At 38.3% G+C, this 13199-nt stretch overlaps 2 protein-coding genes across 2 annotated transcripts in view; both read left to right on the forward strand.

Annotated features, from left to right (window-relative positions):
* LOC107732833 (voltage-dependent T-type calcium channel subunit alpha-1I-like) overlaps positions 1-594 on the forward strand; it is a gene marked incomplete at its 3' end in the record, with an annotated part of 16714 nt that extends 16120 nt beyond the window's left edge. The window contains exon 4 of the mRNA XM_016544255.1: positions 577-594. Within this exon, the coding sequence (XP_016399741.1) occupies positions 577-594 (18 nt within the window). The remainder of the gene's footprint in view (positions 1-576) is intronic.
* Positions 595-599: 5 nt separating this feature from the next.
* Positions 600-3142, forward strand: LOC107732834 (voltage-dependent T-type calcium channel subunit alpha-1I-like). The gene is made up of 5 exons (XM_016544256.1): positions 600-629; positions 1302-1470; positions 2154-2383; positions 2466-3003; positions 3111-3142. Exons 1-5 carry the CDS (start codon positions 609-611, stop codon positions 3140-3142), a joined length of 990 nt encoding a protein of 329 aa, XP_016399742.1. The 5' UTR covers positions 600-608.
* Positions 3143-13199: the final 10057 nt, after the last annotated feature.

Here is a 13199-nt window from a genome sequence, read left to right on the forward strand (position 1 = left end):
TGTGTGCGTGTGTGTGTGTGTGTGTGTGTGTGTAGGTTTAGCCCTCTGCACAGCTGCTCTTTCAAGCTCTGCTTCTGTAAGGCTCCTCTCAACCGCCGTCATTAAGACCAGTCGCAGTGAAGGAAACCCTTTCTCTGACCCTAGCCTCTCATTAGTTAGTGTGTGTGTGTGTGTGTGTGTGTGTGTGAGCACACAGGTGGGTAGGATGTTCTATTTTCTAGTGCAAAGACCATCTCTAAGTGTACTATCATGGATGCACAGTATATCGGCACCATAATGGTTATCAGCCAATATTACAATATTTATATATATTTGAAAATAAGGTGGATCACGTTTTATTATTTGCCCTTCATCAGCCATAACATTATCAGCTTATTGTATCATATTATGCATCCCTATTAGATATACTTTAATACATCCAAATGTTATAGAATTACAGTTCTGAACTGCTCAGACTTAGTGTGCTCCCTCATCAGAGATTTTGGAAAAGTGTTCCCAGATCTCCAAATCCCAGTCGATGGCCCTGCACTTACTTTACTGTGTTATTAACTCTGGTGATATGTGTTTGTATCCCAGGAGAACTTGTGGCTGGACAGTGTGTGTACCAGATGGCTGCCAAAGAGGGCAAGGTGAACTTTCTCTCAGAAAAATTATTTTGTCGTTTTGAATTCTTCACCCCCACAATTATCTTAGTATCTACACTCTGAAATGTTCAAATCTAATCAAAAGGTATGCACTCATCAGGATTCATGCTAATATCTGTATTTATTATAGATGATTATTGATATTTGCTTTCATGCTACGGCCAGTAACTATCAGTAACAGTAACAGATGAAAACTCTGCCCAATGGAAATGATCTACCTTTATCTGATATACAAACTGCTGTAATTCCCTTACATCCCAAACGATGATCCCTTAATTAAATATAATCAGTGAGAATGACCACAGACTCGCACTAATTAGACTTAAGAAATCAAATAACTATAAGCTGTTAGTCTAAATCTTGCAGTCTCATGGGGAATGTAGCTCTGCTGCTCAACCAGTGTAATTCTTCAACAGACTTTAAACATCTCTAGCTATTTGTTAGAGAAACTCCATAAAGGACAGTATGTGGGGCAGATGGCTCAGATGATCTAGCAGAGCTTAATCGTTCCTTAATCTCTTTTACTGTTATAGAGGGAAGCCCTGAATGCAGAGAACCTAAAAGAGTTAGGTTTACCATGAAAGTAAGATGTTAGCATTTAAGAGACCTGAAAGTCTCCCCAGGATCCTGAAAGCGCATGCTAATGTTTCTGCTCAGGAAAGGGGCTATGATGAGTGCCTAAACACTGAAGAACCTGGAGGGAGAGGTCACAGCAGGTTACGGCGACCCTCTCGGGTTCACAGCTCTGGGACAGAAGAGGGGGTGGCAATGAATGGAGCCAGTTCTCAAAGTCCACATCACAACACACCTGCTCGTCACAGCATAGGTAATGTGGCACACAGTCCACAGTGCTACAGGAATGATACTGGAGAACAAAGCAAGAAAACTGTTATGCACATTAGTTGCGCAAAGTTCAGAATTGAAAAACTGTCCCTTTCCAAATAAGATTTTTAATTGAACACTAGAAAAACAGTTGACCTAACTTAAAAAAGGGATTACATTAAATTTGTTGCGTTAACTCAACTAACAACTGAAAACTTTGAAAAGATTGTTTGGCATTTACCAATGCAGTGAGCTACAAACCTCGTTCTTTTATCATTATATTGACATGACATGGGACTCTTAAAACTAGAGGCAAACATATTATACATCGCTCTAACGTCAACAAATTAAATTACCATCAGCATAAATTAAGCCAGTAAAATGAATTAAATTAGATATTAAATTAAATTAACAAAGTAAAATAAATTAAGCCAATGGCATTTTTTAATAATAGTTACCATGTAATTATTTCAATTTGCTGGGAACTTGCAAATCATTTTTCTTTGTGACTCAATTTGGAAAGTTGGGACAACATTTGAACAGGTTTTGAACAAATACTTGAGTATCTAAACATGTTGCCAACAACTTTTTTTAGCAACATGTCCTTAAATTCAAACTCAAATCTGCATCCTCTTTGCCACCTCAGTTTAAATTCAATTCAAATCGAGTAACTGAGTTTGTGTGCAGGTGGAGTTCCCAGCAGTAATCAGGAGTACCCAGGGGTTTCTGGAGCTTCGAGCCGCTCTGCCACTCCCATCCATCTCCCTGCTGAATTCTTCCACCCAGCTGCTGCGGCCCTCCCGGCACCCCCGAGAGGCCGACCGGGACACAAACCAAGAGGGCTCCGGCTAACTTCCCCAGCCTCATGGGCATCTCTACGCTCTCCTGGAGCAAACACCAGGCTGCTCACCACACAGGTTTGATTTAAACGCGTTTACAACTTATGCATTGTGTGTCGTTATCAATTCATTGCTAAAAACTCGACCTCTCTGCCCTCAGTATCCATCTCACAGTGACTCCTCCCTGGCTACGGGCAGCTCAGAGAGCAGCCTACCAACCACCATGGAAGAAGGGCTCAGTTTCAGCACCCAGCCACTGCTGGACACACTCCTTGACGATCGCTCCAGCCTCTCCACAAAGACCCTGAGACCCAGCCCTCCAGCCACCCAGAACCTCCAAACTATGAGGGGGCACCAGCGCAGCAAGAGCAGTTGTGAAAGGGACATTAATGCAGGAGGAACTCGGCAAGACTCCGATGAGGATGTAGGGATGGTACGGTGCAGTTCTAACCAGACGTGCGACAGCCAGCAGCTCTCAGAGACACCGAGCAGCCTGTCGCTCACATCGCTGCTTCTGCCGAGCTCTGTAGCGCCCCCGTCTGTGAAAAAGTGCAACAGCACGGGTAGCTTAGACCAGGGGACTCTCACAACCCAAGAAAGTGTGTTCATAAAAGAGCCACAGGGTAAAATCACCTGCCCCTGGAAAGAAGGAAGAAGAGAGAGTCAGTCGGAGGCAGCACAAGGAAAAGACGGGGAAAGTACAAGCCAAATAACAATTGTGGGCTCCAGAAGAAATAGATGAAACTTTACCTAGTGTTAGTTATTTCTAAGGCCCAATACTCAATCTCTGATTTTTTTTTTTCAGGGAGCAGTTTGACATGTGGAATTCCATCTTAAAGTCTTTCTCTCTCTATCTCCCTGTTTTCATTTGTGACCTGTTACCATTTTGTATTTGCTTGTGGTAAACATCCGACAGGACTGTAGAGAAACTGGAGAGAGAGACCTGAGAGCAGTTTGGCCCCTTAGAGCATGACTAGACAGAAGGGTACTGTTCAGACAGCTGCCTGAACAATCAGGTCAGGAGACGACATACAGTACAGGAAAAGCTTTCCATATGCTGGAATGCTGGGAGTTTTCTTAAATGTTAGTTAAAAAGGGGGAAAAAAAGATAAACCCAAAAGTATATATAGAGGAACTGAAAAGATAAAGAGATACAGAAAACAATACAGTAAAAGAGATTTCTTCTCTAAAAGAGGACATGTTGTGTTTAATGATTTAATGCAGTTACATTACAAGGAAGAGTTTAGGATTTTAACTCTTTCAGTATACACATACTTTTTTACAGGTTTTTTCGTTTGCTTGTCATTTTGTTTGTTTGTATTTGTGTGTTTCTACGTCATTGAGGAGAGAGAACAGTGTTCCTCATTCAACATGAAGCAAAGCATTCATTTAGAGAGTGTCCAAACTTAATGAGAGGAAGTCAGACATCCATCTATCCATCTATCTATCTATCTATCTGCAAGTCTATAATTATGTCTGTAATTGTATTTATTTATTTATTTATTCATTCAGAGTTATACATTTATTTATTCAGGTTTATTTAAATTATTGTTTATATATTTAATTAAAGGGCAAATGTAGAAATTTGTAATCTCCTACCTTGCATTAGGAGATGAAAAAAAAAATATGGACACAAGGACAAAGAACAGTCCTCTGCATGATGGAGTCTCTTTTCAACATAATAACTACTGAAGATGTCAATGCTGGAAGAAAGCAGTGAGGTTTTTACTCAGATATTTTTTTATTGATATGCTCTGGATCAAGGAATAGGTGACGCACATTGTTGTGGTCACTTTTCTCCTCCCCACAACCCAAAAACATTTCTCTATGTGACTTTATTCCCTGCAAGTGGCTTCCATTTTTATAATTTTAGTTAGGTGGAGGGGACTTTTTGTATGCTGGGGTAAAAAGAAACAAACACACACACACACAAAAAAGGAAGAAAAATGGAAAAAATTAAAAAATACCATCCTAAGGATTTTAGACTGTGGATTACATGAACTCTTGGATATAGAATACAGCCAGAGACAAAGGATGATAAACAGGCCATGGGATTTAAATGCTTTTTCAAGAACCCTGGAGCCTCTGCTTTATTTTGTTCCTCGGATGGCATGTCAGATGAGGAAAACACAAGACGGTGATATTTAGCTTTCATTTTGACAAAACTAGGTTGATTGGATTTGCAACTGAATCAATTATTTATACATTAATTTTCTTAAGCATGGTTACTGGACTGCAGTAGGACACCTCTGATTTATTATTCCTCCTCTTTGAAAAAATGCACTGGTTTGCTCTTTATTTCATTTAGCTTAGACTTGGTCACTGTATTCATGTGAAAATGGATCAACTCTAGATATGACACTGCAAATATCTCCAGATATCTTAGTTTTTAGTCTGCTGTAGTGTTTAGCACCCCTGATGCTTTTTTTTTCTTTTAGAATATTCAGGTGAATATCACATGTAGACTTGACCTGTTGATGAACTTCATTATCATTTGATTGGTAGTGACTCTCCATCTGTGACATCGGGGTCTCTATACATTACATCAGTTGTGTTGTGGTTTAGTCTTGACCCAAGATTGTCATTTTATTCTTGCCTGTTTCATTCATAGAGCCACCGTTTTGAAATGAGGAACACTGAAGTATTAAAGTTTAATCAGCAAAACTCAATAACAAAGGGCTTACTTGGTTTCCAAGGTGTTCTTGGATCTCACAAGACTTTTTGCTAATAGTGTGCAAGACTTCAAAGGTTAGTCTGACACTACAGCAATAAAGAGTAGCTTTGTGTGCCCCAAATATACATGATGTCATAATTATGTCTTTTTTTTTCTTTTCAAGTAGATTATTTGCTCTTGTTTACTAAGTAACAATACCTGCACGACTTGAGGGCTGATCAGATGGGCTATATAGATGGGCTAATAGATGGGCTGCCAATGGTTCAGATGAACAAATGAAGTCATTTTGAACTCAGGGCCTTGGTAAATACCACTACTGAACGCTCTGTTTCCTCAGGGAGACAGATGGCTGGAAAAAGGAGGACTGTGTGTTAAATGTTAATGTTCATTTGATTTGACTTTACATTTAATGCTCTAATAAGCTTGCGTCAGTGCACCGCCATTATAGCGGAATATGAGTGGAGGCCAGTTTTATTAAAGTAACAGGTAAACTGAAAGCTAATTCATAGCCATTGTTGTATAGTTTGAAAGTGTATGTAGCTTAAAGAAAAATCTGACAATGCATTTAAGGACGGATGCATATATTTTGTGTATGTACATGTGGTGTTAAATGGTCTAGAGTGATGGGTGAGATTTTATACAAAACTCAATGTGTCTTGTCACTGGGTTGAACATATGTTACCCATTTTCTCACTATAAGCCGAAAGAGCATGTTATTTGATAATTTTTCCTTTTCTTAAAAGTCGGATTGTTTTGATTTACCCTAGCTTGGTTACCTCATAATTTCCCTTAATATTTCTGTTATAGGAACCAACTAGTATTTTGGGGGATAAAGGACAAGTGCATTGATACAACAGAGGAAAATATAAATTTAACTAGGTTAATCTGTCTTGCTGGTAAAAAAACAAAAAAAAAAAAAAAAAACACCTGAAGTGGAGCTTAAAAACCTGGCTTGATTACAGTGTGCTCTTCGCGGTCACTCCATTATACTCGCATCCTCTCTTCTGTTGTATGTATGTTTGCAACACACAATGCTTGATGACTGGGCTTTTTTAGAAGTGTTTTATAAAAAAAAAAATATTGAAAGTCGAGTCCTTGATTTTTAAAGGGATAGTTCACCCAAAAATGAAAATTCTGTCATCAGTTACTTCTCATTTTAAATCTTGTATGACTTGCTTTCTCATGTGAAATGCAAAAGAAGATATTTTGAAAATGTCTCTTTCATTGTCCATACAGTGAAACTCAATGGGGACAGAGTTTGGACAGAGTTCAACAGTCTGTCTCCGGAAGTAAAAATCCCATTCATTATCTCCATAGAGGAAATTGATTTTTAATGATAAATTATAAACCTTTTAAAACAGACAGGCCTACTGTGATCTGCGAGTTTAATCGATGGTATATGCTTTTGTTGAAGCCTTCAGTTAGTGTCATTTCAACTCATTTGTTTAATAATCATGTTTAACAGCAGAATTTGTGATGAAAAACTATATTATCCATGATTCTGAAAAGAGAGTCCCCCCACTCTCATTAAGTAATTTGAATGGTGTAATAGTCTCTACACTCTCAAACTACTTTAATATTGTATATGCATGTATATTTTGCATGCATGTATAGTTTCTATATACAATCAACACATACAAGTCAATAGATTTATATTTATCTGTTGTTTTTAATTCAGTCATGTCATTCACAATGCTTTATGGGATTGTAGTTCTTTTCCTTACTAAAGTCCTTACACCTTTGTCTTTTTGTCCGATTGTCTGATACTTTTTTGCTTCAAAATAAAGTTGTCATGTTGTGATTTACCTCATAGCTGATTGTTTTGGTTCATGACTTATAACTCTTTACTAGAGATGTTTTAAAAATCCTTATGGAAAAATGAATGGGAAAAAAATACTTCCAGAACCAAGGCTGCTGAAAAAGTGAGTAGACATTGTTGCACTCTGATGACTCTTAAATTATCTTGTTTTGTGAATGACCTTTTTTTGGTCAACTATGCCTTTAATTTCTTGCGCTGATGTTCAGTGCAGCATGCTTATGTGATATTGCTTAATTTGGATATTTATAAGTAAAATACATTGATTTGCCCCTCTAAAAGAAGCAATAAACTCCATGTAGCATAATCCTTGAGAAAATGAAGATGGGTGGAAAAAGACAGGAGAGGATCTGACAGTAGACACGCTACTAGTGCTTTGGCATGCTTGTGTGGTCGGTCAAAAAGCTCTGAAGCGGAAACTCATGGGAGAAGTGTTGTTTCTCCACAGCTAAACCATCTCTCCCCTCCAGCTATCTGTCCTTTAAATGTCAGCTGCTCTGCTGTTCCAAGTCCTGTCCACAGGCTTGCAGGGCCATGGTGTCGCCAGCCTCGGGAATCTTGGGATGCGGCCTTTCACACCACTGTACAAATCAAGTCAAAATCATTTATTTTATCATGTGAAGTCAAAATATTTCATTTTATCATGTGAAATGAAGGGATGATCTTTGGCTGAGCACTAAATTGCCCTCTGAAAGAGTAGCGTTCCTGTAGCTGCAGTTTTTGTCTTATATGTTAGTACCTGGGAGGTTCTGGAGGTCGTATGCTTTATATTTGACACATATGCGCTCTTATCTAATCATTACAGCTTTGGAGAGTGTCGGTTAGATGTATGGAGAACCTCTGACATCAGTGTTTTATCTAGAGCTTGAGTAATTACTCTCCCCGTCTGACTGGAATAAAGCAAGCGCTAAATGCTACAGAAGTCATAAGGGAAAAATAAAGGCGATCCTCCCACTTAATGACAAAAAATTATCTTCAGTAATGACCAGGCCACCTCTAAGAGGACAATGAGATGGATACCCTTGTAGCGCATTGCATGGCCTTAAATGTGTCATTATCTGTACCTTTCCGTTTTTTGAAATGAAAAGAAAGAAAGATGAAATGGTTAAAGTTACTTCTAGGTGTTGTAACGGACACCGTGTGATGCAGCTGACACAGAATAGCATACGCTGTTTACGTTCAGTGGATATTCTCCAAAATGGCACCAGGGTGACGCGGAGGAGACGAATTGTTGAATAAAGTACTTATTTTTTGTTTTCTTTGCGTACAAAAAGTATTCTCGTAGCTTCGTAAAATTATGGTTGAACCCCTGATGTCACATGGATTATTTTACCGACCTCCTTGCTACGTTTCTGGACCTTGGTCGTGGTAATTACATTGATGTATATGGGAGGGTCAGAGAGCTCTTAGAATTCATCAAAAATATCTTAATTAATGACAAAATTTTCATTTTTGGGTGAACTATCCCTTTAAACGTATGCCAGTCATGATAATACGTTTACTATTAAAAAGTTTAATTATTTGATTTTAACAATATTTTTACTTTTGTTCGATAAGCAATTTTGGTAATATGGTGTTTGGTCTCCACATTTCCAATGTAAATGAGTCCTGAAACAAAACCAGTTGAGAATAGTCTGTCTAACTATAGTCTAACTGCATCTTCTAAACCCCATTAAATTGAAGTGTTTTTATTTCCTATTGAAAAAGGATGTTGGGATGAGTCTTTTTTAAATAGCCAGTAGCCTTTAGTTTACGTCATAGCCATGATTTGATACTTGCTGGTTGGTTGCAGGTGGTATTAAGAGGTGGTACATTCTCATTCTAGAGAGCGACTGACTGGCCAAAAAAGAGTGCAGGATGAGCCATCAATATTTCCAGGAGAGAAAGACCAAATTTTAGATGTGTATATCTGCAAAAAAGTAAACTTTCTCAGTGTTTAGGAGCACACCATACAGATGACCACAATGCTAATAGAAAAGGACTAAAAGCCACAAAATTATATTTTGATTTAATGGAGTCTTTATTAGACTGTTCTGTAGACAGCTGTGTGTTAAGAAGTTAACTGAGAGAAGTCTGCTGGTCTTATTCTGTTATGTGTCTGCAGACGTGCTTTGGGTCAGTTTATATTAGTAATAGATGAATTTGTAGCTTTTTGCTTTAGTTTTATTCCCATCAGGCGCAGGAAGTGTTCAAACTACATAACATTGAAGTGTTTCCCTGTAGAGGTTATATTATTATGCAGGATTCTGCATATAACATGAATGTTCTTTCTAGTCCTGAATCATACATTATGTTAAAAGAAAAATAGTGGTAATGTCCATTAATATTCATGTTTCTGAGTGCTTTGCTAATGTGAGTTCAGCTTCAGTTCTTTAAATTCACTGGTTGGTTTTGACTATTATGTGTAAGTTTATGTATGTTTAATAGACAGCTGATGGCAATGATAATTTGGCGATTATGAATCCCCTTTTGATCCTGATTTAAAAATACAAGCTGTTAGAAAAATAACAATAAAAAGTTTTGGAATTGTAAAATGAATTTCATATACTGAATTGAGACAGCAGTGTTTGGGTTGAAATCCTTGCCCCAGAACCCTACTTGGAAAGAAGAGAGATCTTTTTTGGGGGGCCTGAAACTGATGATGATTCTTATTTGCAATGACGGCATCATAATTTCTTGTTTGGGTGAGGCAGGCCTGCTACTGTCTGGGCTTGTCGGCGAGCACTACAGGCTTATGAAGTGTCAAATCTTTGTTATTAAGTTTGCCCAGGCTCACCTTGCCTATGATTGAATTAAGGCCCAATAGTAGGCATCTAAATTAGGGGACCACTAAAATGTGCAGTTTATTGTTTCAGTGTTCATTTCAACAATTGAAATGAAAAACATTTTTAAACACCTGCAGTGAAGGTTTCGCTAGACTAGGTAACTAGTATGTTGCTGTTTTTGTGCCAAAAAAGGGAGGGGAAAAAAACAAGATGTCTAATTCTGACCTGATTAAAAGTCAGTTTTAATTTTTCTTATGGCTGCCATGTAAATCTTTGCTAAAAAAAATTATTTTGAATGGACTTCAAAACTGTTTCTTTCTTTATAATGATATTGTAAGATTAGAAAAAATATTTGAAAGAAATAGTTGCTTGATGCTACAGTTTATGTAAACATTTACAGAAAAATTATTTTTCCAGACTGAAAAGAGCAATGTAAACAATATATTTCAGAGCATGAGTCATTATTTATTTATAAGTTAAAAGGTTTTCATTAGTTCACAGATGTCTGCTGAGTGTTTTGCACAAGCATGTTATGCCTGATTATTTATTTATGCTGCATTGACTTTAATTAAGCAAGTAGTGTCTGTACCCTCCAGGCACATTTGGCTCATTTTCATGTCTTTTCATGCACTTGATTATTTACAGGTACAATGTAATTTATACATATATTTATTTCAAAGACGTCACTAGTCAAGCATGTTGCTATTTATCTTTACAAACATGATCTTGTTTTTATCAAGCAAAACATGGTGAATTCTGACTGTAAGCTCAAGGCTTCATTTCCAGAACCTCATTTCATTTTGCAGGAACAGATTGAGCATGTTGCTCTGATTAAAAAAACCTGCAGTCCAAATCGTTCATGCTAAATGACTGCACCAAGTGCTCTGTGGAAATCCAAATATGCTTTAGCATTATAGGGAACAATACATTATATATACAGGGCTCTCAGTGAATTAACTGAGGCATGAATTCTTAACTTATGCTTTCTGCTAGGAACAAGGTAAAACCTTTCCACTTCAATGTTACAATATCTTTTTTTCATGCCAAGGTCTTAGAAGGCGCAGACTCTGCTTGGCCATTGGTTAGCAGTGTTGGGGAATCCAATCTGCAAGCTAATCATAATTTTAAGTAGTTAAACTCAAGTAGTCAGGTTACTATTTCAGGAAAACAAAAAACCCAACAACTACTCTGTAAGACACAAACACACATTGCCATATTGTTGCTGGCACAATGAGGGATTTTGATTTAATATCTCAGTTGGCAGGGTGGCATTATCAGTCTTGAACAGGTAAATGTATAAAATACAACAAAAGCACCCAGATTTACATAAGCGAATCGAAAACATAGTACAGAGCAAATCAGCTTTATTTGTTTATTTTTTATTTATTTTTTTTTACATCGAACAAATCGATTCATTCGAATTAATCAGACTCTCCAATGTATCATATGAGAAAGGACAGGATGTGACTACATTGCTTTATTCCCCATTTCATACATTAAAAACCGTGATGTAGCGTTTGGTAGATTTTAAGTAGCTAGTTTGCTGGAAAGCAAATTTGAAACAGCTGTTTCGTGCCGCTACTAAAATTAAAAATGTATTTAAATTAGTTACGTCGCTGCTTTTAGTGTTGCTTCTCCCCAACACTGGTGGTTATACAGTCTCAAAATGGAAGCATTCACTGCTAATTGTGTCCTAATGTCATGACGCAAACACATCAATATTGTCATGCGCGGCTGCATGATTAGATTTGATTTTCAGTTCAGCGCCGACGGACTAAAAGGCCATTCTTTTTTCTAGTTGAATGTTATGTCACAGTTTAACATGAAGCATGGTACGTACGCAGCAGGTAAAGCCTTTACTGTCCCTCTTCGTCTTCATTCCACTTCATTTAAGTGGCCGTTTGTTTGCGTTCACGCAGTATATTAACTTATCTGTTTCTCTATTAGAATGTGAAGTGCTAATATTGGAAAGAGATTACTCAAAGACTGTTTTGCCCGGGTTGACATTAATACAGCGGCAGCAGTGTTGCAGATAGGCGCTGAGAGACAAAAAATCACTAGCAATTTATTCCTGATGTGTCATGTTCTCTATAGCAATTATGATGCTGGCCTATTGTTTGAAGAATAAAGGAGATGCTAAGATAGCATTTGCCGTTTTTCATCAACCCCGTGCACAGCTACTGATCTTTCACAACAAAATGCTCTCTCACTCTTTGCTCTCCTTATCTGTCTTTCTCTCTTTCTCACAGCCATTGTAAACGTTGAGCTGCATGTGCTTCGGCATGACTCTAGAAGATTTGGTGTGTGCATGATGCGCGACTGTAAGTTCACCCTAGGCAACTGCCCTTGGGACTGTATTACATATTTATCATTGCAATTAGGAGACTTGTGCGCTAAGGGCCATTAAAACGAAAATGCCCCTGATGCAGTCTGTGCTCGCTCTCAAAGCCGATTATCAATGGCTGTGGCTTTTGTGCATACACGAGAGATGCTCAAACTCTCCATTACAGCCACCATCTCGGCACTATACGGCCCCAACAAGGGCACTGCCACTCCCTTTCAATGTACCACTCTGCTTTCATAGAAAATAGCTGCTCGCCGAGAGAGAAATAAGAGGTCTGAAAAGCTGTGATAAGTGTTCAGCAGGCGCATACACACCAGCTCACAGACATCTACAAACTGAGGTTGAAAATAGCCCTTGTTTGTCTGGGTGACATATGTTGTATAGCCCCGGGCTCCAGGAAATCAGTCCGAAGCCAGCACCTCTAGCACAGGATGTTACTATAGTGCACGTTACTATGATTCTCTTCATTCATGAAGAGAAACCAAAGCACTTGGCTGTGAAATCTCTACAGAGATACAAATCAGCTACAAATTGCTGAATGCTATATAAGAGGAGATGTGGGACTTGTTTGGAGGCCCAGAAGGCCGGGCTGATGGGTAGATTCTGTGCTCCTGTTCCGCATTCACAGTCGAATGGTCCCTGCCGTGCATGAATGAATGGATGGCTGCATTAGCATCTTCTCACATCAGACCTCTGATGTCTCCCACACTTTGATGTTTGGAAAGATGGACAGAAAGAAGGGGGAAAGGAGAAAGAGATGGCAGAGGATGAGAGAGCGGGATGAAAGCCAATGCTGAAGGAAGAGAGAGGAAAATGGATCGTTTGGGATTTTCACATTTGTCTTTGCATGGGTTTTATGTTGCATTGTCTATGAAATTAATCATGGCATAGAAAGTGGAAGTGGGAATCAGCCCTTTTGAGCATGTCTGTTGCATGTTTTGTTTTCTATAATGATCCACCAAGATGATCTTAAAAGATCAGATTATTACTAAATGTCTGGGTAAAAATGGATGTACTGTACACATGGCCAAAAGTATGTGACTCCCCACTTTACTATTCTTTATCTGGTCCACAAACTAGTCTAAATGAGATGTTCACTCACTGATTCAGTGGCAGCGGTTCTTGAGTTTGACAACCTAAATTTTCAGTCTGTTTCTAACCCAAATCAGTCATACTGCATTGCACATGAGCTATATGGACCACTTTGATGGTGCTTTTTATGGTACTTTTGCTTCAAAGCATAAAAGCTCTAGTCACCATTTATTTTAATTGCATGAAAAAAAAAATGACCAGTA

The sequence above is a fragment of the Sinocyclocheilus rhinocerous genome, unplaced genomic scaffold, assembly GCF_001515625.1.
Source record: "Sinocyclocheilus rhinocerous isolate Xijiao unplaced genomic scaffold, SAMN03320098_v1.1 scaffold220, whole genome shotgun sequence".
Lineage (NCBI taxonomy): Eukaryota > Metazoa > Chordata > Actinopteri > Cypriniformes > Cyprinidae > Sinocyclocheilus > Sinocyclocheilus rhinocerous.

Bases quoted from the DNA above. Each gene is read 5' to 3' on its own strand.
- LOC107732834 (XM_016544256.1), top strand. From the start codon at position 609: ATGGCTGCCAAAGAGGGCAAG. The intron at 630-1,301 runs GTGAACTTTCTC...GTTTCTGCTCAG, and splicing joins TGGCTGCCAAAGAGGGCAAG to GAAAGGGGCTATGATGAGTG. The intron at 2,384-2,465 runs GTTTGATTTAAA...CTCTGCCCTCAG, and splicing joins CCAGGCTGCTCACCACACAG to TATCCATCTCACAGTGACTC.